Source organism: Antechinus flavipes, chromosome 4, assembly GCF_016432865.1.
Source record: "Antechinus flavipes isolate AdamAnt ecotype Samford, QLD, Australia chromosome 4, AdamAnt_v2, whole genome shotgun sequence".
Lineage (NCBI taxonomy): Eukaryota > Metazoa > Chordata > Mammalia > Dasyuromorphia > Dasyuridae > Antechinus > Antechinus flavipes.
Window position 1 is genome coordinate 204,111,493 of NC_067401.1, and position 22,193 is coordinate 204,133,685.

Consider the following 22,193-nt stretch of genomic DNA (forward strand, 5'->3'; position numbering starts at 1 on the left):
TCTAGACTTTCCCCGCGAAGTTGTCTAAGCCTGAACGCTCTCCTTCCAGTGGAAGGCCACGTGAAGCCACGGACTCTAGCCACACCCACCATAACACCCGCTTTTGGAAACTAGAATTGTGAACCCGACTCCCCCACCTCTCAGTCCTCCTTCCCCTCCCTACACTGCCCCTGCTTCCGCCTCGAACTACAGTTCCCAGGCTGCCCTGCGCACATGCACATTCTTAGGTATTCAAGATGGCTGACACAGCCGCAACTGCCGGAGCCGGTGGCTCAGGAGCGGTAAGGACCAAAGAAGGGGATATCAAGGGAATGACGGCTTAGTCCCAGGCCTCAGCAAAACGAACTAGCATGAAAATTGGAGGACAGAGACTCTGGAATAAGTTCCCGTACTGAGTGACTCTGGCCGGAGCAAAGGCCTCTTCTTCTGGCGCACCCCTCCCCCCACCTCTCAGCCCTAGGCGACCGCAGTTCTCAATTGGCCAGTTCCCAGCAAGAGGCGGGGATTCCGGAGAAAGCCCCTAATTGGCTCAAACTGCTTTCTCTTCTCTCTTTATTGGTCCGATGTTTGACCAATCGGAAAACTAGCTGGTGGGGTATTTAAAAGGACTTTTCAATGTGATTCTTGTTCTAAAAAGACGTTTTGCTCCTAATGCTCTTCTGCCAGTTTGAGAGAAAAAGAATTAGTGTTACTATTGTTATTCAGCCGTTTCAGGCATTTGGGATTTTCTTGGCAATGATACTGGAGGTTTGTCATTTCCTTCTTTCTCTCATTTTACGGATAACAGGCAAACGGTGAAGTGACTTGCCCAGAGTCCGATTTACGAAGTGCCTGAAGTCTGATTTGAACTTGAAGTGAAATTGAATTGAAAATTGAATTGAATTTGGTTTTCTTAACTCTGTCCACTAAGTCCTGTCTCATTTCCTAATATCAGGAAACTTAGTTGTTGAAGGGAACATAGAGGCAATGAAATCGAATCCCCTCCTTTTATAAGTGTTTCTCATCGTTTGCCGAGGGAAAGGTTTTATTCTGGGGCATACTTTGAGGGAAAGAATCATCAGGCCTCCAAGATTCAGCATCTCTTGAACACTCAATAATCATTAAGCTTGTCAGCCAAAAGCAGAATTCTGAATAACAGTTGTTGCATTTTAAAGGGGAGACGTTGATAGGCATTTATCTTTCTCTCCTTTCTGTCTTGTTTGGTCAGTTATATATTTTTGTAAAATGTGCGTGTGATTATATCTTTAATATGTGAACTAAAGTCATGCTTCCTTTTTTTCCTCTTAATTCATATAGAGATCAGGAAGCAAGCAGGCCACCACCCCTGCAGACAACTACTACCTGGCACGGAGGCGGACCTTGCAGGTAGTGGTGAGCTCCTTGCTGACAGAGGCTGGGTTTGAGAGTGCTGAGAAAGCATCTGTGGAAACATTAACTGAGATGTTACAAAGCTGTGAGTATAGAGGAATACTAGCTGCTCTATGCAAAGTCAGTCCATTCATATATTTTGAAAATTATGTACTTATCTCCATGAAATTTCTTTGTGGTTCAGGTTGTTTTAAATTTTTTCAATAGCTATGCTGATGGATTATAAGCTCTGGATTTCTTGTATTGATGGAGTTTTCAGATATAAGGATCTACTTAGTTTAATTTGGATGTACTCAGCAAAAGCTTGGTCAACAAGTAATTTATTTTTCTCTAATATAGAAGCTTATGAAGTAACTAAGATTTAGTAAATGAATGAACAAATACAACTTTATTAAACATTTGCTGTATATGGTAAGCACTATGTTAAGCACCAGGGGTACAGATACAAAAAATAAGATAGTCCCTGCCCTCAAGAATTTGTATTCTATAATAAAGGAAGATAGGCAGGGTCTTGTTAGAAGATGGTGGCCAGTTAAGGGAATCATGGTCTGGGGAGTTATTAGAATAATGAATTGATCCCTAAGGCACTTTCCAAAAGCTGTGGTACTATTGATTATTGTTCCCAGGTCAATAAATGGAAAAAGAGAAAGGTGGGAGTAAGGAGAATGGGGTATTTGGCATTAACAGGATAATTGGCAAGGTAAAATATAAAGCATAGCCTAGTTTAGTCTAGTCTGAAGCTGCATTTTGTTTTTGATCTTGAAAGTGAGAGGGAGCAGTTGAGGTTATTGACTAGGGAGGTGACATGGTCACATCTGCACTTTTAGGAAGATTATATTGGCAGTTGAGTGGAGGATGGATGAGAGTGAGGAGAAACTTGTGGCAATGAGACTCTCTTAGACTTTTTCAGTTATTCTTGTTATTTGTCCTTTGTTCACAAAGAGGACCATGACTCAGAAAGATGATGCCATGACATGCAAGTGAGTTGGATTTAAATGAAGGAGGGCTGTGCAAGATAACCTGCCTTACTTTCTCCTCTAGAGCCATATGGATCCAGGGGCCAGATATAGATCAGGACTGGAAGTGGCCTAGGTTTCAGTGGGAGACTTTGACCTTTTTAAGCTAAGGTCTTTAGTTGTTCTCAGTTAGATTGAGTTCACACCCATTCAGGGATTATGGCTAAAGTAGCAATTAGGCAAAGACAATCTCTTTCACCTGGTCAAAAATAAATAAATGGGGAAGAGGAAGACCTTCTGGTCTGAACAGAAATGATTACTTCCCTAATTAACTGAATAAAATAATCCTAGATAAAAATTCAAATTGTAAAGACCTCTTAAAACTCATTGCTTATTCCTTCTTATTAGGAAATTCTCAATGTTTTTTTTTTTTTTTTCAGTGATTATGGTCACAGAATTGACAATTATATCATCTTCTAAGAGGGGACAAATATTAGAAAGTATTAAGTTAAAGGAAAATTATAATATAACCACATATTGATGAGCTGTCTCCTGTGGGTTGTAGGTTGGCAGGATTAAAATATAGAGTGACTTTCTTCACATGTTGTCTTTTTTTTTTCTGTGACATTCTACAACTTGTCTGACTGAATTCATATCATGCTATTAATAATAGCTAGCATTCATATAGAGCTTATTCTGTGCCAAGCACTGTGTTAATTACTTTACAATTATTATCTCATTTGATCCTCACAACCATCCTGGAAGGGAGGCACTATTATTATCCTCATTTTATACATGAAGAAACTGAGTCAGAGAGAGGTTAAGTGGCCTGCCCAGGATCACATAGCTAATAAACTTCTGAGATTAAATTTGAACTCAAGTCTTACTGTATCACCAGCTTGCTATCATGTATTGTGTGCTGTAGCCAAACAGTGCCTAGCACAGTGTCTGGCACATAGTAGGCAATTCACAAATGCTATTTAAGTGAACCACTTATTTTTGTCCCTCCCCTTCTCTACAAAGCACTAATTGGTGCCTTTCCTAAGTGTGGAATCTCTTCATACTCTTCCAAAAGTCCCTACCTTGCTGTTCTTCAAAATCCAGCTTAAATGCTACTTTTATTCATGAAGCTGGCATTAGTCTTTACATTTAGAAAGTGTTTTCATCCTTCATATACTGTTTTCTTTTGTACTTGTGTTATACACATGTAGTGTTCAATTTTACATTTTATTATTTATGTAGTTCTCATGTCCCTAGGAAACTGAACTCTTTGACAAAAGACACCATGTCTCATTTTTCTCTTATGTTTTCTCAAGCCTGGCACAATTCATTGTGTGTAGAGTATGTAATAAATGTTTATTGAATTTCTAGCTAATAGAAAAGAATCAAGTAGATGGTAATTTATCATCTCCATACACACACACACACCCCTTACATAATGGAGATTTCCTTCCAGCAACCTCCCTGAGAAAGTTTGTCCACAATTGAAATCATGGATACGTTGAGTATTAAAGTATATCTTGTACTGGACTATTAGCTTTAGAGATGTCAAAACAAGGAGGCCTAGTTCCTGACATCAAAGAGTTTATGATCCCGTTGAGTAGCTAGAGACTTGGACAAATGGAATCATTCAGATAATGACATGGTACAATGTATAAACACTTTTCAGATGAAGATACTGAGGGGAAATGATTTACTTACTTAGGATAAGTTTGTGGCAGATCTTCACCATAGCCCTACATCCACTTTGTTCTGTTCACTGAGCTTTGTGGAATTGTTGGAAGCTTATTCCATCTTTTGTGAGCACTTGGCATCAGGCAGAAGAGACTAAAATGTCCATTCCTGATATTGGACCATATACTTATATTTATTTGTTTATTTTCCTAGACCTTTCAGAAATCGGGAGGAGTGCTAAGTCCTATTGTGAGCACACGGCCAGGACACAGCCCACCCTCTCAGATATTGTGGTCACGCTTGTTGAGATGGGTGAGTTTCATGTTTCATTGTATACATAGTGACTTGATTGGTGAGTGATTCTGTAGGAAGGAGGGAAGTGCCTTCTAGATCTCCTTTAGTCCCTTGATGGTTCACAGTTAGGGGATAGCATCCACTGCACTTTGCTTAGAGGAGCAGCTGTCATATATAAAAACTGTGTGACCACTTGTGTAGACAAGTCACATAATTTGTCTAGGCCTCAACTTATTTATCTATAAAATGAGCATACCTGAATTGGCTCTGTTTTCAGCACTTTGTAGACAGCTAAGTTCCAATTGAGACAACCAAGTGGTACAATAGATAAGATGGCTAAAGTTAGGAAGTTATATCTTACTGAGTCCAAAATTTGCTTCAGGCACTTACTAGTTGTGTGACCCTGGACAAGTCATTGTACCCTATTTACCTCAATTTCCTCATCTGTAACATGAGCTGGAGAAGGTGATGGCAGAGTACGCCAGACTCCGCCAAATGGGATTATAAAGAATCAGACACAACTGGAAAACGACTGACCAGCAACAGGTCCTATTTAGTGAAAATAATGAATAAAGTAAAGCATGAAAAAAATGAGTACTGTTCGAAGAATAATTATGTAAAATATGGTCATTAGTTCCAGCTCAATGGAAAATGTGTGCCTATCAGACACATGTAAATGTAAGCAGCTATAATTGTCACGTTTCTTTGTAGCCATCCAGATTTGTCATGAACTGGCACCTCTGAATAAGTTTGAGTGCCATTATCCCGCTATAGTGATAGTGAAGACTTTTACCTTTAATTTTAGAGTTTCTGCCAAGTAACAGCATTTTTGATGTGTTTCTAGGATAAGATACTCCAGACAGATTCTTTTGCCTTCCTGATGATAATTTCTGGAGGAGTGTATAGTGATTTTGTTTTCCTTTCCTTTAGGTTTCAATGTGGAAACTCTCCCTGCATACGCTAAACGGTCCCAGAGGATGGTCATCACAGCACGTAGGTTGTTCTTAGATATAGACTGGGTTTATTGTGAGTTTTTTCCTTTTTTTGGAAGAATTGTATATAATGTAGGCAAAAAGGGTCATTATGTGAAATTGTAGTTATCAGAAGGGGAAACTGACTCTGTCTTGAACTAAAAGTACAATAAGAGCCACACAAAAGTACTGTTCGTGTTCTTGCCCAGGGGAAGAATATAGCAGCCTGACCATCTAGAAGTGCTTGGCTTGATTTGGCATGAGGTAAAGGGAATCGATTACATTTTATTTCATACTTTCTAGAAATATGCTACCATGATTTTAAATCCTTCACTCCTGAGGAATCAGTAAAAGTGATTCTTGCCAGTCACTTCATGTAAAATGAGTCAGTGACCCTTTCTGGTTTACTTTCTGTCTATTGCTTAAGGGCCTAGAAGGAGAGAGGGTAGCAGCTTCTCCAGCTTGCCTTTTTCTTAGTATAGCCGTGTCACTGCAGTAACACTTAGGCAGAGTTGGGGGTGGGTGGGGAGAAGACAGCTCTGAGAATGGTTGGCAGGGGCTCCAATACTTGCAGTTACTGAGTGCTTATGCTAAACCTCTCAGGGTTCTTGTTCTATATTAAAAATAAGTTATAATAATTTGATACAAATTCTTTTTGACATTAGATACTTCCTACATATACCCTTACCCACCTACAAAGTATCTTTCTTGAAGAAAGTGTTAAATACTTAACCAGATTTTTTAAAACTATCAAACTACAAGTTTCTTTCTTTCTTTTTTTTTTAATAACTTTTTATTGTCAGAACCCATGCCTGGGTAATTTTTTTACAACATTATCCCTTGCACTCACTTCTGTTCCAACTTTTCCCCTCCCCCAGATGGCAAGCAGTCCTATACATGTTAAATATGTCACAGTATAGCCTAGATACAATATATGTGTGCAGAACCGAACAGTTCTCTTGTTGCATAGGAAGAATTGGATTCAGAAGGTAAAAATAACCCAGGAAGAAAAACAAAAATGCAAACAGTTTACATTCATTTCCCAGTGTTCTTTCTTTGGGCGTAGCTGCTTCTGTCCTTCATTGATCAGTTGAAACTGAGTTAGATCTCTTTGTTGAAGAAATCAACTTCCATCAGAATACATCCTCATACAGTATCGTTGTTGAAGTATATAATGATCTCCTGCTTCTGCTCATTTCACTCAGCATCAGTTCATGTAAGTCTCTCTAAGCCTCTCTTATTCATCCTGCTGGTCATTTCTTATAGAACAATAATATTCTATAACATTCATATATCACAATTTACCCAGCCATTCTCCAATTGATGGACATCCATTCATTTTCTAGTTTCTAGCCACTACAAAAAAGGCTGGCAAACATTTTGGCACATACAGGTCCCTTTCCCTTCTTTAGTATCTCTTTGGGGTATAAGCCCAGTAATAGCACTGCTGGATCAAAGGGTATGCACAGTTTGGTAACTTTTTGAGCATAGTTCCAAATTGCTCTCCAGAATGGCTAGATATATTCACAATTCCACCAACAGTGTATTACAGACTACAAGTTTCAGAGAAGGTGCTGGCTTTTATTACATAAAGCATGGGTTCTTAATATTTTTGGTGTCATGAACCCCTTTGACAGTCTGATGAGACATGTGGACCCCTTCTCAGAAAAATGTTTTTAATATTTGAAAGAAGGAGTTAGTGAAAATAAGGATGTAATTTTGTTTCAGCTAAATTCACAGATCTCTTCCTTTGAAATCTTTCCACAGACCATCTAAGGGGTCTGTGGATACTTGGTAAAGATCCTCTAATATATAGGGAGTTTCCATTTAGGGAAATTATACATTCAATTCTTACCTAATTTTTTTTAACCCTTTATTACAAAATTTTAAAAGAAATGTTTAAAATGAATATAAGAAATTTTTACTTTTTTAATTTTATCATTTTTTAGTTTTGTTTATTTTTATTTTAATTTTTAAAAATTTATTTTATTTGAAAAAACAGTAAGAAAAAAAGAAAAACAGAAAAGGAATACAAAGCAAAATAAAGAAAAGCAAAAGAAAACATATCATGTGCCCAGCAGAACATCAGAGAGGATTCAAAATATATAACAACAAATTATCAGATCAATAAAGTATATATATTTGTAGAAGAAATTATATTCATAAATGTCCACTTTTTCTTTACTTCCTTGTAAATTGTTCTTTGATTCTCTGCTGAACACCTTATGTACTTTATTCTTTTTTCTTCCCAAGCAAGTACACTCAAGTATATATATATGTAGTTATACATATATACTCCTTTCCCCCCCTACCCCCCCACATTTCTTTTATAGCTCTGCTGAGTCTTTAATTAAATTCTGGTCCATAACTTGCTTGCTATTACTTAACCTTCCCCTGCACCCCACAAGAATCCTTCCCTTGTCTTCTTCCCTAACACTATGCTTCCCCATCTGCCCATTCTTCTCTCCCCCCCGCCCTTTTTTTTTTTTTTTTTTGCTGAGGCAGTTGGGGTTAAGTGACTTGCCCAGGGTCACACAGCTAGGAATATTAAGTATCTGAGCCCAGATTTGAACTCAGGTCCTCCTGACTTCAGGGTTGGTGCTCTATCCACTGCACCACCTAGCTGCCCCCTTCCTTTATTTCTTTATAGATTTTAGAGATGTTACACCTATTGCCTATTGAACCCATTCCTGATATGAATAGGTTTTCAGAACTACAAGCCCTTGTCATCGCTCTAATGACTCTTATATTCTTCCTCTGCATCTCATTTGTATGACATGATTACTATTTTTACCTTAACTCTGCCAATCTTTCTTTTGAGTTACTTTATTGTTGAAGTGAATCTTAAACATGTAGAATATATTAATTAAAAAAATAAACAATTATCCACGTTTAAATAGTTTGTTCATGCTAAGTTTCTTAAAATTGATCTTTGATATTAGTTCTTATATGTTAAATTTTCTATTAAGTTTGGGTTTGGTTGATAAAAAAATCCTGAAAATCTGCAAGTTTATCGAATGTCCAATTTTTCTCATTCAAAATTAGAGATAATTTTGCTGAATGTGATATTTTTGGCTGCAGGCCTAGTTCTTTTGATTATCAGTAGATATGATCCCAGGAACTGTAGTCTTTTATTATAGCTGCTGATAAGTCTTATACAATTCTAATTGTGGCTCCAGCATATTTGAATTGGTCTTGTTGTTGTTGTTTCTTGCAAAATTTTCTCTTTAATCTGGGGGTTTTGAAATTTGGCAATGATATTCCTGTGTGTTTTCCACAAAGGATCTCTTTGAGATTGTGATAAGTGCATTTTTTCTGTTTTTATTCTCTCCTCATGTTGTATCACTCTAGGACCATTTTCTTGGATTATTTCCTGTATTATTGTGTCAAGGTTCTTTTTTTGGTCACAACTTTCTGGTAGTCCAATAAATCTTATATTTTATCTTCTGGATAAAATCTATTCTCCAGATCTGTTTTTCATATGAGATGTTTCACATTCTATTCTATTTCTCATTCTTTATAATCTGTTTTGTTATTTCTTGGTCTCTCCTAGCTTCACTAGCTTCCTCTTGTCCAATTCTAATTTTCAAAGAATTTTTTTCATCTTTGAAATGTATTTCCTATTGTAGTTGGTTAACTTCTGTTTCATAATCTTGTTTTTCTTGGATTTTATTTTTATGTTTTTAGTTTTTCCTCAATATCTGTTATTTGATTTTTAAATTCTTTTTTGAGTTGTTCTACAAATTCTCTCTGGGTAGGGAGCCATTTTATGGTACTCTTTTATTAAAGTGTCCTCTGAAGATAAATCCTGATCTTCCCTGTTCCCATAATATGTTTCAGTGGTGGGGTTCTTTCTTCTTTGCCAGTTCTTTTTTTTTTTTTTTTAATTGGCAGTATTAATGGAAACATCTCTAATCATGAGGTGGCCGTACTTCAAGCTTCCCTTCAGCTCTCCACTCTGACCAAGAGTCCCAAACCAAGAGCTCCATCCTCCAGCAACTGTCCCAGCCAACAGCTTCCCTCCCTCACTGCCTCTGTACTCACTGGTACTAGTTCCACTTCTCAGCAGCACAGTAGGGCCTGTTGTTCTGGATCAGCTTAGGTTCACTTATTCTTCCTAGACTTAGATTCAGATTCCATAAACAGTCTGAGAGGTGAAAATCTTTGTGGTTCCTGCTTCAGCTCCAACTATACCTAGCTATTCCAAGGGGTCCCTGCTTGCTCTTTCTGGGAGCTAGCTTAGAGGTGTTTGCATTTTAGAGAGGTTAATCCTCAGTTGGGGGTCTTTTTTCAGATCTTCTCAGGTTGTATCTGGAGGACCCCTATTCTCCTCGAAGTCTTGATTTTTCACCAGTCTATGTTTGCCCTGAAGTACAAATTTATTTTATTTGTGGGGGAAATCTGGAGAGCTTGAAGTTTCAACCCACTCCCACTATTTTCCCAGAATCTTCTGACTGTAATAATTTTAAAAATTAAGTTTTGCTGGTTTTTCAGACAATCCAAAGTTGTTTAGTTGCATTTCTGCAGTCTACCCATTGTTTTAAAAGCAAGAGACATTGGTCAGTGGTTTTATCCTATGAGGGAAAAACTTTGGGTAACTGGAACCCAATGGAAGGAGCAGTCAGTGAATGAGTTTATAATTCTGTTGCAGCACCAGTCACCAATCAGCCTGTGACCCCCAAAGCCCTGACTGCTGGACAGAACAAGTCTCACCCACCTCATATCCCTAGCCATTTTCCTGAATTCCCTGATCCCCACACGTACATCAAAACACCGGTAAGTAAGTTGACCTTGATAGCCTCTTAAGCAATAGGTCCATTTCTGTCACTTGTAACCCCCAGTTTATGAATAGTCTATCTTTCAAATATTGGCTTATAAATTAGGTTATTAGTGGAACTTAAAATGCATTTGCCCATGAAATAGTATTTTAAAATCATGATTAAATTGCACATCTATTCCACAAATGTGCATGAAAGTCTTTATAACTGAAAAATATATTAGTAGGAGCCCTGACTCCTTTTTTCTCTTGATTGTTGGGAAGAGTCTGAGAGGATGGGGCAGGTAAATTGAGAGTCTGTTGTATCTAACATTTTGATATAGATATATGTGTGTGTGTGTGTGTGTGTGTGTGTGTGTGTGTGTGTGTGTTTATACATGTTGATATGTGTATGTATCTATAAATATAAAAGAAAAAAATACTAGGTTATACTTCCGTATGTGTATGTATCTATAAATATAAAAGCAGAAAATAGTAGGTTATACTTCCATTGAGCCATGCTCATTTGATAAACGTCCTCTCTGTGTGTCTTCACTCTTGAAATTTGGTTTTGTACTAATTGGAAATTTTATTTTCCCTTGGAATATATTGTAGTAAACATTCCCACAGAGGACTATTTACCTCTGGAGATTATTTACTACTCCTTTTTAATGATAGTATTGGAACTAATATGAATCTGTGGTCTCTGTTTTGATCATATATTTCTAGTAATAAAACATTTTTTAGCATGCACACTCACACTCCCATTATGTGTATGTTTGCTTATTTATAAATTTTGTGTATGTAACCCCACTGGGTTGTGCATCAAAAAGTGCCTGGTTCTATTAACTGCCTCCTTCCTTCTAAAAGGGAATGGAGTTCAATCTCCTTAAGGCTTCATCTCTTTCCTTTCTCTTTGGAGGCTAGAAATTTAAGTGGCTATATTCTATTAAGAAGCTAGTTTACTTTTAACTTGGATGGCATAGATCGTGGACCAGCATTTTTTGTGTGTGTCATGAAAGAGATGGATCTTTACCCTCAACTGTCCCTAATAGCCCTGATTAACAGCAACAAAATTTGTCTGAAGGTTGGAAGGAACACAGATGGAAAAGGATAGGGACCCAATAGAACAAGATGAACTTTTTTTATGTTCTAACATCTTTTCCTCTTCTTTCTTTAGACATACCGTGAACTTGTGTCAGATTACCAGGTCCTTCGGGAAAAGGCTGCATCACAGAGGCGTGATGTGGAACGGGCACTTACTCGTTTTATGGCCAAGACAGGCGAGACACAGAGTCTTTTCAAAGATGATGTCAGCACATTTCCATGTGAGAATCACTCCCCTGAATGGACTTGTGTTTTCTTGCCATCTGGGAATGGGACTGAGGATGCCATTTTTCCTCCCTCTAGATCTGAGCAGGAGGAAATGAATAATCTTTTGCTTTTTTTTTTTTGCATTTATTTTTCCACAAATAATCTTTTTATTTTAATTTTTTGCCTCAGAATAATCTAAGACCCCCGGATTTCTCTTTTCCAGCTCTTCACACAACCTTCAGCAGAAGTGAGAATGTGTTATCTATGGTTCACTTCTGATGGAGGAAGGGAGGGAAGAGGGTTGGCATGATATCATTCTTGAACCTTTCAGGTTATAGGGACAATAAAGTTACTATAGAGATTTTCTAATATTGGGTGGGGTGGAGGGATGGAGAAAGACAGACAGATAGACTGAATAGGGAGTCAGGAACCTAGTTTTTCATTCTACGTAAACTTGAGCAAACTTTCCCTTTTTAGGCCTTAGTTTTCTCATCAGAAAATGAGGAGGTTGGAATGGATATTGCAGAGGTCCCTTTGATCTCTGACATTTTATGATTTTATTTATGCTTATTTTAATAAATAATTGCTAGCATTTGTATAGTGATTTAAAGTTTGTAAAGTATCTCATTTGATCCTTACAACAACCCTGAGAAGTAGGTGCTATTATTCATATTTTATAGATAAGGAAACTGAGACAGGCAACAGTTAAGTAACTTCTCAGGGTCATACAGCTAGTAAGAGTCCAAGGCAAGATTTGAATCGAAGACTTCCTTGATTCTAAGTCCCATGTTTTGTACCACTTTAAGTGTATATATTTTTAAAGTTTTTTCCCTTCAGTACCTCTCGATGCTTACTTGATGCTTGAAAATTCTCAAATCCCATGTCCTTGAAGCTTTCTGTACTCCTGAGTAGCAGCAGGGCTGAATATCAGGTAATGGAGGGAGATTTCTTAATTCCAGATTCTGTGACTATTGAGTGTTATCAGATTATACTTCCCCTTATTCATCAGCAGAAAGGCTGTCTTAGTGAATTCATCTAAAAAATAATTACTTCATTTTCTTGCAAAGTTCTATGCTAACATCATTGACTCCCCAAAATACCCTAATATCTCATTCTTTCTTTAGTGATTGCTGCCCGGCCATTTACCATTCCCTACCTGACTGCCCTTCTGCCCTCTGAGTTGGAGATGCAGCAGATGGAAGAGACTGATTCTTCTGAACAGGATGAGCAGACAGACACAGAGAACCTTCCTCTCCACATCAGTACGGTATGTTGCCTTCACCAGAGTTTACCCTTTCTCATTCTGCAGGCTCATTGCTACTTAGGTTGCCTGCCAGACCCTTCCCACAAAGGTTGGCTGGGCTGTCAGAGTTAGTTAGGGCATCTGATTGGCCTTCGTCTATCCGTAGCTCAGAACTTGGCCTTTTCCAGTCCTGTAGTAGGTATGTGCCACCAGGCCCACTTTGGGGTGGGCTTCCCCCAACTATCACATGGGATAGAGAATCACTTCCAGTGGCCTTGTTGGGTAGGCAGGGAAGTATATATCTTATTTGAAGTTAGAGTGGAAAATCCCCTCTGGGATGGCAGTCTTAGGAGAATTCCATAAAGGAAGAAAAGGGTACATGTAATACATCTGGTGAAATGATACTTGGCTTTGATGCCTCTAAGTCTTTGTGGAAAAGAGATGGAACACTATATTTAGAATCAGAGAACTTAGGAGTAAATCTTGGCTCTGTTATATTACCTTGACCTTAGCTACATCATTTTGTTCTCTTTGGGCCTCAGTTTCCTTATCTGTGAAATGGAAAAAAATCTGAGATTGGATGCCTACCTCATAAAATTCCCCCGATTTTCCATCTAGAACTGTAGCAATGATGCTGCTGATAATGGGACACAGAACCACATCAATGACAACCCCCATTCTTCACAGAAACCCATTTTATCTGACTTATTTCTTTTAGATTCAACTAAATTCCTTTTAAAATTCTGACCTGAAAGTCTGTGATTTAGAGCAAATAATTATCCTTAGCTTCCATATTTTAAATACAGCAAAATCTCTTATTGTGGATTATATTAACTTGGAATTTGTGATAATTGAAGGAGTAAGTTACTAGTGTCTGTTTTTGTTTTATCTGAGGACAAGTTGCTTAGCAGATTAATGAGGCAAAAAAGGTTATTAAAAGGTAATTAAAAAGTTATAATATAAATACCATATAATTTAAATACCAATGCCTCTCTCCCTTCAGTTTGTCAGCATTGTTCAGGCCTACTTCTCTCAGTCAGACACTTAATTTCCTTCATAGCTTCCCCCTGAGGCTTTCCTATCTACCTGCCTTCTCAAAGAGAAGACATTGTCCAAGAGAATAGATGAAATTGATAAGAAAAATAATGCTCTTACCCAATAGGAGAAATCAGAAAAAAAGTGGAATTTCCAGGAGAATCATGTGAAAGAGGAGAAAAAAGAGATACTGTCCTCTCATCACTCTACACATTCCTCCTTTTTCTTTTGCTTGGCTTGCTGACACATAGTAGTGCTGATACTGTACAGTAGCAGTGATTCTAACCTTGGATTAGAATCTCCATAGAATCTCAGAGTGTCTCTAATAATCTTAAGGGCTGTTGTGAAATCCTTAGATTATTTACAAATTAAAATCAAATGTTAAATTACAATTTTCAGAATAATTGTATGGCTTTATTTCTGAGCTTTTTTTTTTTTCTCCTTTCTCTCTTCCCTCCCCCTCACCACCCCACATTAGCTATATAGAAGGCCCAAGGTTCTTCGAATTGGGTCTCTTGTGATCTTTGAACTAGGATCTGAACCTCACAGTGGTGCCTTACAAACTGACCTGGGACCCCTTTGCAGCTCCTGTGTCTTGTTGCCTATTTTTCTATTTGTCATTGTCTCCAGACAACTTTCCCAAGAGATTTGTTTGACCTAAGCCATGCCACCTTGGACTATGCTCTCTGTAGAGCTGTTTGTTCCTTTTGCTCTACTTGGTTCTATGTCCTTCAACATCCTCTGTCCTTGGGTTTGTCTGTTTTGACAGCAAACTACCTGGGTTGCCAAATGGTAAATCTTTTGCCTGAAGGCAAAAGAGGAATTTATATCTAGCACCTTGTTCTCTTGGATTTCATCATCTGATTGGTATTTTGTAGTATGTTCTTTTAAAAAAGATTATTTTTTATTATGATTTAATAGCCATTAACAAGTATAATATTCTGAAAACATGAGAGTACTGTTTATTTTTTTTAAGTGTATTGAATTTAACAAGGTAGTAACAACATTGTCCTGTGAATAAGCCTTTCTTCTAAACTTTTTTGTTCTCTGTGTATTTTTAGTGTTTTATTGATGGTCTTTTTTCCCTTTTTTATTTGAATATCTCATCACCCAGTTCTTCCTAGCTTCCTAAACAGAAACCCTTCTTTATTACAAATAAATATAGCCAAACAAAGTAAATCAACATATTGTCTAGGTCTTAAAATGAATTTCTCATTGCCTTTCTACCAAGAAGCTCAAGGAGATGTGCTTTATTCTCACTTTTGAAAAATTGCCTGCTCACTGTGTTGATTAGAGTTCAAAACTTGTTTTCCTTTATTTTGTTTTTCCTGGGTCTATTCATTTTATTCTGTATCAATTCATGAGTCTTTTCATTTGGCTCTGAATTTTTCCTACTTGTCTTTTATTATGAGACCATATTTGATTACATTCATTTGCCAGTTCATTCTCATTTCCAGTTGATGGGAACTTAGAGAAAATGAGTTTCAATTCTCTGCACTGGCAGAAGGAGCTACTGCAGATAATGTAGTTTCTTTCCCTCTATCTGTTACTTCTTTGGGGCAGTGTGTCTAGTAGTCATATGATTATGTCAAAACAAATTTTAGGATAAAGTTCCAAATTGTGTTTTTAGGAGTGATCTCATCAATTCACAGCCTTGTGAGCAAAGTGGCATTTGTTAATCACTAGGGGGCACAATTTTCTGTTACAACAAAGGATGTCTAAACAGGCCTACTCTGCAAGACCTTAACTCATTTAGGGGTGAATTTCAAAGTCTGTAAAGGTTTGCATTGAGATGCTGTAATATTGCAGGGGAATTGGGAGGCCAGAATTGGTAATTCCCTACCACTTTCTGCTACCATTCTCCATTCCCTTTTTTTCTTTCCTTTCCTTTTTTTTTTCTTTTCCTTTTCCTATATCTTAAGTGTTACCAACGATAGAGCTTTAGGGCACTTTTGACTTTTGTAGGTATGTAATTATGTATGTTTTTTTTTTTTTTATTTTGCAAATAAGAGGAGAATGAGAAATTGTTCTAGATCTACCGTAAATGATATCAGTATTTGTCCAAGTAGTATTAGGTCATTTCACAGCTCTTGTGGCTTCAACAATATCCTGTAAATGTTCATTGTCTAGTATGTGCTAGACATTGAGGGAATAGCAAAGATAATAAGATTTGGTTTCTTGCAACCTAACAGAGGCAAGAAAATGTTTATACAAATAACTGCAATAAAATTTAGAATGTGTTGAATGCATGAGATGGTACATGTGAGTTTTTGGGGAAAAAAGCTCATTTTGACTTGGAGGATTAGGAAAATCTTCAGATTAAGGAAGTCTTCATAAAGGAGGTGGCATTTGATCTGGGTAAGACTTCAACAGGACACCAAGATAAGGTCAAAATGGGTTCATGATCTAGGCATAAAGAATGAGATTATAAGTAAATTAGAGGAACATAAGATAGTTTACCTCTCAGACCTGTGGAAAAGGAAGGAATTTATTATCAAAGAAGAACTAGAGATCATTACTGATCACAAAATAGACAATTTTTATTATATCAAATTGAAAAGCTTTTGTACAAACAAAACTAATGCAGACAAGATTATAAGGGAAACAATAAACTGGGAAAACATTTTTACAGTCAAAGGTTCTGATAAAGGCCTTATTTCCAAAAAAAAATATAGAGAATTGACTCTAATATATAAGAATTCAAGCCATTCTCCAATTGATAAATGGTCAAAGGATATGAACAGACAATTTTCAGATGAAGAAAGTGAAACTATTTCTAGCCATATGAAAAGATGTTCCAAGTCTATTAATCAGAGAAATGCAAATTAAGACAACTCTGACATACCACTACACACTTGTCAGATTGGCTAGAATGACAGAGAAAGATAATGCTGAATGTTGGAGGGGATGTGGGAAAACTGGGACAGATACATTGTTGTGGAATTGTGAATACATCCAGCCATTCTGGAGAGCGATCTGGAACTGTGCTCAAAAAGTTATCAAACTGTGCATACCCTTTGACCCAGCAGTGTCTCTACTGGGCTTATATCCCAAAGAGATCTTAAAGAAGGGAAAAGGATCTTAGAAATAACCAGCAGGATGATTTCAGAAAGGCCTGAAGAGACTTACATGAACTGATGATGAGTGAAATGAGCAGAACCAGGAGATCATTATATACTTCAACAACAATACTGTATGAGGATGTATTCTGATGGATGTACCTCTCTTCAACAGTGAGATGAACCAAATCAGTTCTGTTTGTTCAGTAATGAAGCTACACCCAGCAAAAGAATTCTGGGAAATGAGTGTGAACCACTACATAGCATTTCCAATCCCTCTGTTTTTATCTGCCTGCATTTTTGATTTCCTTCACAGGTTAATTGTACACTATTTCAAAGTCCAATTCTTTTTGTACAGCAAAATAACTGTATGGACATGTATATATATATTGTATTTAGCATATACTTTAACATGTTTTACATGTATTGGTCAACCTGCCATCTGGGGGAGGGGTGGGGGGAAGGAGAGGAAAAATTGGAACAAAAGATTTTGCAATTGTCAATGCTGAAAAATTACCCATGCATATATCTTGGAAATAAAAATCTATAATAAAAAAAATTCAACCGGAAAAAAATAAGGGAGAGAGGCCCTTCCAGGCTGAGCAGAAGCATAAGAGGTATGCTTTCAGACACATTTGGTGTGAAAAGCTCAGGTCAGTTAGAGCATAATGTTGAAGAGTAGAACTAATGTGGCATGAATTTAGAAAGGCTGGTTAGAACTAGATTATGAAGACCTTGAATGCTAGATAAAGAGTTTGGCCTTTATTAGGTAGGCAGTGGGGAATCATAAAAAGTCTTTTGAGTAATGGAGTAACATTAATAGAGTTGCAGTTAATGTAGTAAAAATATGTAGAATTAATTTCACGTGAGAAAGACTAGAAATAGGCATACCTGTAATGAGGTGATAGTAGTTAAGGTAAATGTCATGAGCATTTAAACCAAAGTAGTAATTATGAGAGAATGCTTAGGAGTGGATGATTCTGAAAGATATTTCAGTGATAGAATTGGACTTGACTATTGCTTTCTATGGAAGAAGAGAGAAGAGCTAAAGCTGATTCTTAAATTATGATACTCTTTTCCTTAGTCTTGTTGAATAGCCAAGTTTATCTCTCCCTTGTCTTTTAAGTCTCTCCCTTCCTTAAGTAGCCTGGATTTCCTACAGTCCTTGATGCTTCCTGTCCATCCTTGTGAATTCAATGCTATTTTTATTAGTTATTCAAGCAGTTTTCCATCTCTAATCCCACTAACCAATAATAGATTGAAATCTTTTTTCATCCAATAGAGAAATAGTAGTATGGGAATGGTACAAAAACAGGATTCTGTTCCTCTGACAATTGAATTTCTAATCACATCATGAAAATGATATTAACACTTCTTATTTGAGAATTTGGTTTTCAGAGAATCTCTATTCTCTGCTTCTGGCTAGAATTGCCTTCTATGTTAATGGTGTTGTTTTTTGTTTTACAGGATGAATCAGGAGCAGAAAAAGAGAATGCCTCTGTTCTACAGCAGAACACTTCCTTGTCAGGGAGCAGGACTGGGGAGGAGAATCTTATTGATAACCCTTATCTACGACCTGTAAAGAAACCCAAGATCCGTAGGAAGAAATGAATTAAGAATGAGGATATTCCATTCTGAATTTGTCTTCTCTGCCTTCTTGAAAGCAGGGAAGAAATGAGTTATTCACCATTAAGCTTAGGCCTAGAAAGAGTCTCCCTAAGTTTAGCAGACATTTTCCTTGTCTCTTTCTTTCTGAATTTCCACATTCCCACCTTGAGATATCTTAAAATGAAGCTATCTCAACTTTTTGAGATCAGATGACATTATCTTAGCTGTCCTTTCTCCAATAGAAATAACCTCTAGAATGCATTTGGCTAGAGGTCTCCCATGGCCCTATGGGTCACCTAGGATTTCTCTTCTGGTTCCTCTTTTTGGATGAAAGGAAAAAAACCTCAGTTGCAAAGGGATGCACATGTCCATTCCCATTCCAAGATCCCCAGGAAGGAGAGGGCTGGGCAGCCAAACTGGAATCCAGTTGTTAAGTGTTTGGCTTCCGAGAAACAAGTTTTTAATAATGATGTCCCATGCAGTCTGTATTGTGGGATATAAGGAGATGTAATGATTTCATTTTTTATTCCAATTAAAACTCCTAGGAAACTATTCCAGACAATTCTTTTATTGATCACCAGCACTTCTAGCCTTGGCCTCAAGGAAAGAACCTCATTCTATGGCCTGTAAAAGCCTGAGAAGCCCAGGCTGAAGAGGAAGCTCAGTGGGTTGCTGATTGAATTGCTTTTCTGCTTTGAGCTCTAGCACACTCAATCAGCCTTTGCTTTTTTTCCCTGGACAAAAGGGGAAGTCTTGTTTCTTTCCTCTGTAATCTCTGTCTCCTGAACAAGAGGTAACTTCTGAGGAAGCTATGACTAGAATATTCCAAATTCTTCCTTTTCTCTTGGCCAGAAAACAGGTTCTCAAAGAAAATTATGCATAAGCTGCTAAATATACTTTTGGCTAGACATTAATACAGAGAATTTTTTTTTTAATGCCAACTGAAAACTACTGGATAGTCACACATATTTTAAATGAAAGAAATAGGGAATCTCCTGTGGTATTTTGCTTAAAATCCTTTTGGAGAGACAGTCTGTTACCATAATAATTTTATTCTCTCCTTCCCTTTCTGAAACTTCTTTATTATCTACACTTCCTTTCCCTAATAACTAAGAGTTCTGGGGCTGATAGTGCTGCCCATAAACTTCCTGAGCAGCTATTTTAATGGAGAGATTCTTTCTTAAGAGAAAAGAGCTGTTTGTTTGCAATTGAAGAGAAGTCTGCTAATCAAAGTGTCTTAGGAGAGAAAATTTTACATTCTGACCCCAGCTTTCCAGGGTTGTCTATAGCTAAAGTTGCAATATCTCTTTTCACTGAGAACAATTTAAAATTATTTTCACAGACCTATAGGCATTTTTAATCTTGAGTTGTTTTGAGCCCTTAGAGATGAGCGATGTGGTGAGTATAGAGGAAGTTCACATTTTGGAAGTGAGCACTGAAGAAGCTGATGGGACAGATACATTTAAAAAACTTCTTTGTAGCTAGCTCCTCTCAAGAGCACTGGAAGATGGTCACTGTGTTGTGTGTAGTTTTACTACTGTACTTGTACATCTTAATGCCAAAAAGCATTTACCAGCACCTACTTAGAGGAGGTACTTGTTAAATGGAGCTTCTTGTTACTTTTGCCAAGAGACCTGAGCCATTATTGCTGAAATACCATGTTCTGAGTTTTGCTGATAAAAATGGGTCCATGTGAGAGAATCTGGGGGATGGATCATTTTCATATCACCCCTGACAAAAGGCTTGTTCATGTATCATGTTGATCCTGACTTTTTGCTGTTATGTAAAAACTGTATATACACCCAAATACTTATTTGCAAGTTTTTAATTTTAATAATTTGGATGAGGTTTTTTGAAGGAGAAAATATGGCCAAAGCCAAATGAAAACTGTTATTTATATATATGCATAATAAAAATCTGTGATGTAGATAGAATGGAATCAGAAGGTTATAGCTTTGACTTATTGTCAGGAATTATTATGTTGACTATGTTTGTGTGCTGTAGCTCAAAATCCCCTTTTCCACCATCCTTCTCTCTCTTCTTCCCAATACTTTTAAATTAGTCTCCTTAGGTTTTTGATTTTTCTCTTTTCCTTGCATTATTTAATGTCATCTTTATGTCGGAATGATTCAGCCATTTGGACAAATTCGGTAAGTTTAATTCCTTTGCAGACTAGAGACTATAAATTCTCTGGGTACCCTAACAAATTGGTACCATGATATATTAAGCGATTTTGTATTCGAAATTATACAATGGTCAACCAGAATTCAGTTCTTCCTCTCATCTTAGGATGAGTCACTACAGTTTATTGAAAGAATAATGGAATGAGTTATGGACATGAAACCAACATACTATTCAGGCAAGAAAGGAATCCAGTATCATGTTCTGATGTAGAGGAGATCCTTTGTGCCTTCTCTTGCTCAGAGATGGATGGATGAGAGCATTTATTAAGTGTTTTATTATATGCTTGAAACCAAATGAAACAATCCCTGCTCCCAAGGAGTTTATATTCTACAGGATACAATTCGTTATGTTTACCTGAATACTTTACAGATCTGTAGTTTATTTCAGGATGGATATTTTTCCCATTGGCTAGACCAAAATCTTTTTTCCCCTTTCTAAAAACTGAATTATTTTCCTGATTTTCTTTTATTCAGACTGATAAAGAAATTGATTTTTATTCCTTGAACACAGATTAGCTGGTAGGAGTGGGGGATAGGAGCCCATATTTAGGCAAGGGTAAGTATAAACATTATTGATACAGCTGACTTGAGATTTAGAGAGGCAGCTATGGTTTCATGGAAAGATCCCTGAACTTTTATACTTACTATGTGACCTTAGGCAAATCAATTATCCTCTCTGATACTGAACTGAAAAAATGGGGGTGGTAATACTCTGAAAACTTAAATTCTAGGATTGTTAGAAAAGTGCTTTGTAAATTGTAAAGCATTATATAAAATGTGAATTAATTACATCACTTAGAAATAAATTCCAACTAAAGGAGTTTATCTTGATTCTCTATGGCCCCTTGTAAAGATCTCTTTTCTTTCTAGCTTTGCCTTACTGTTACCCTGATTTATTTTTTTAGGGGCAATCAATGCTAAAAAGCATTAAATCATGTCCATGGTTAAAGTATGATACAGTGGAAAAAGCAATGGATTTAAAAAATCAGATGACTGAGTTCAAATACCACCTTTTATTCGTTATCAGATGTGTTTTTTAGACAAATCACTTGCTCTTTCTTTGTTTAAATTTTTTCATTTGTAAAATAAGGGCATTAATTTAGTTTAAAAATCACAGATTTAGAGCTATAAAGGACTTCACAAATCATTTAATCCCCTCATTTTACAGATGAAGATTGAGGTCTTGAGGAATGGTATATTCAATTAATATTTTTAGAGTCCCTTCTTGTTAGATCTTGTTAGATAGACCTCCAGAAAGATCACTGAATAAATGATTGTGTCTAAGCAGTTCATCACATTAAATCAGCAAAACAGCACATAAAGCAATTGAGCAACAAAAAGAGGGAAAATTAAAGGAATTCTCGGGAAAGGAAAAATGAATATCTAAAGCCTCATTAAAGAGATCATAACAGCAATTAGAATACCCACAATAGGTGGTTTTGAGGGAGAATCAATTGTTTAGGGGGAAAAAGTAGAACATTTAAAATATATTTCCAGGCATCCTGAAAAAAAAAAAAGAAAATGGAAGGAATGGAACTTGAAAATATTAAGATTCAATAAAAAATAATAGAGCAGAGACAAAAAAACAAAATTGGAAGGCCATAACAATTTCGAAACACCTAACCTTAAAGACAGATCTTGAAGAGACAGAGAAATATTGACCTTCCAGAATAATATGATAGAACAAAAAGCTTGATTGGCATTTTCTGATAAAGCATACGTGAAAATTATT

The 22,193-nt window shown here is 36.8% G+C and overlaps 1 protein-coding gene across 1 annotated transcript; it reads left to right on the top strand.

The window, feature by feature from the left end:
- The first annotated feature begins 201 nt into the window (after window positions 1-201).
- On the top strand, window positions 202-21,281 carry TAF8 (TATA-box binding protein associated factor 8). The gene is made up of 8 exons (XM_051996947.1): window positions 202-281; window positions 1,297-1,453; window positions 4,212-4,310; window positions 5,223-5,285; window positions 9,915-10,039; window positions 11,200-11,347; window positions 12,458-12,600; window positions 18,138-21,281. Exons 1-8 carry the CDS (start codon window positions 237-239, stop codon window positions 18,279-18,281), a joined length of 924 nt encoding a protein of 307 aa, XP_051852907.1. The 5' UTR covers window positions 202-236; the 3' UTR covers window positions 18,282-21,281.
- Window positions 21,282-22,193: the final 912 nt, after the last annotated feature.

Coding starts and splice junctions, on each gene's coding strand:
- TAF8 (XM_051996947.1), top strand. CDS start 237: ATGGCTGACACAGCCGCAACTGCCGGAGCCGGTGGCTCAGGAGCG. Junction 10,040..11,199: donor ACACGTACATCAAAACACCG/GTAAGTAAGTTG, acceptor TTCTTTCTTTAG/ACATACCGTGAACTTGTGTC. Junction 12,601..18,137: donor TTCCTCTCCACATCAGTACG/GTATGTTGCCTT, acceptor TTTGTTTTACAG/GATGAATCAGGAGCAGAAAA.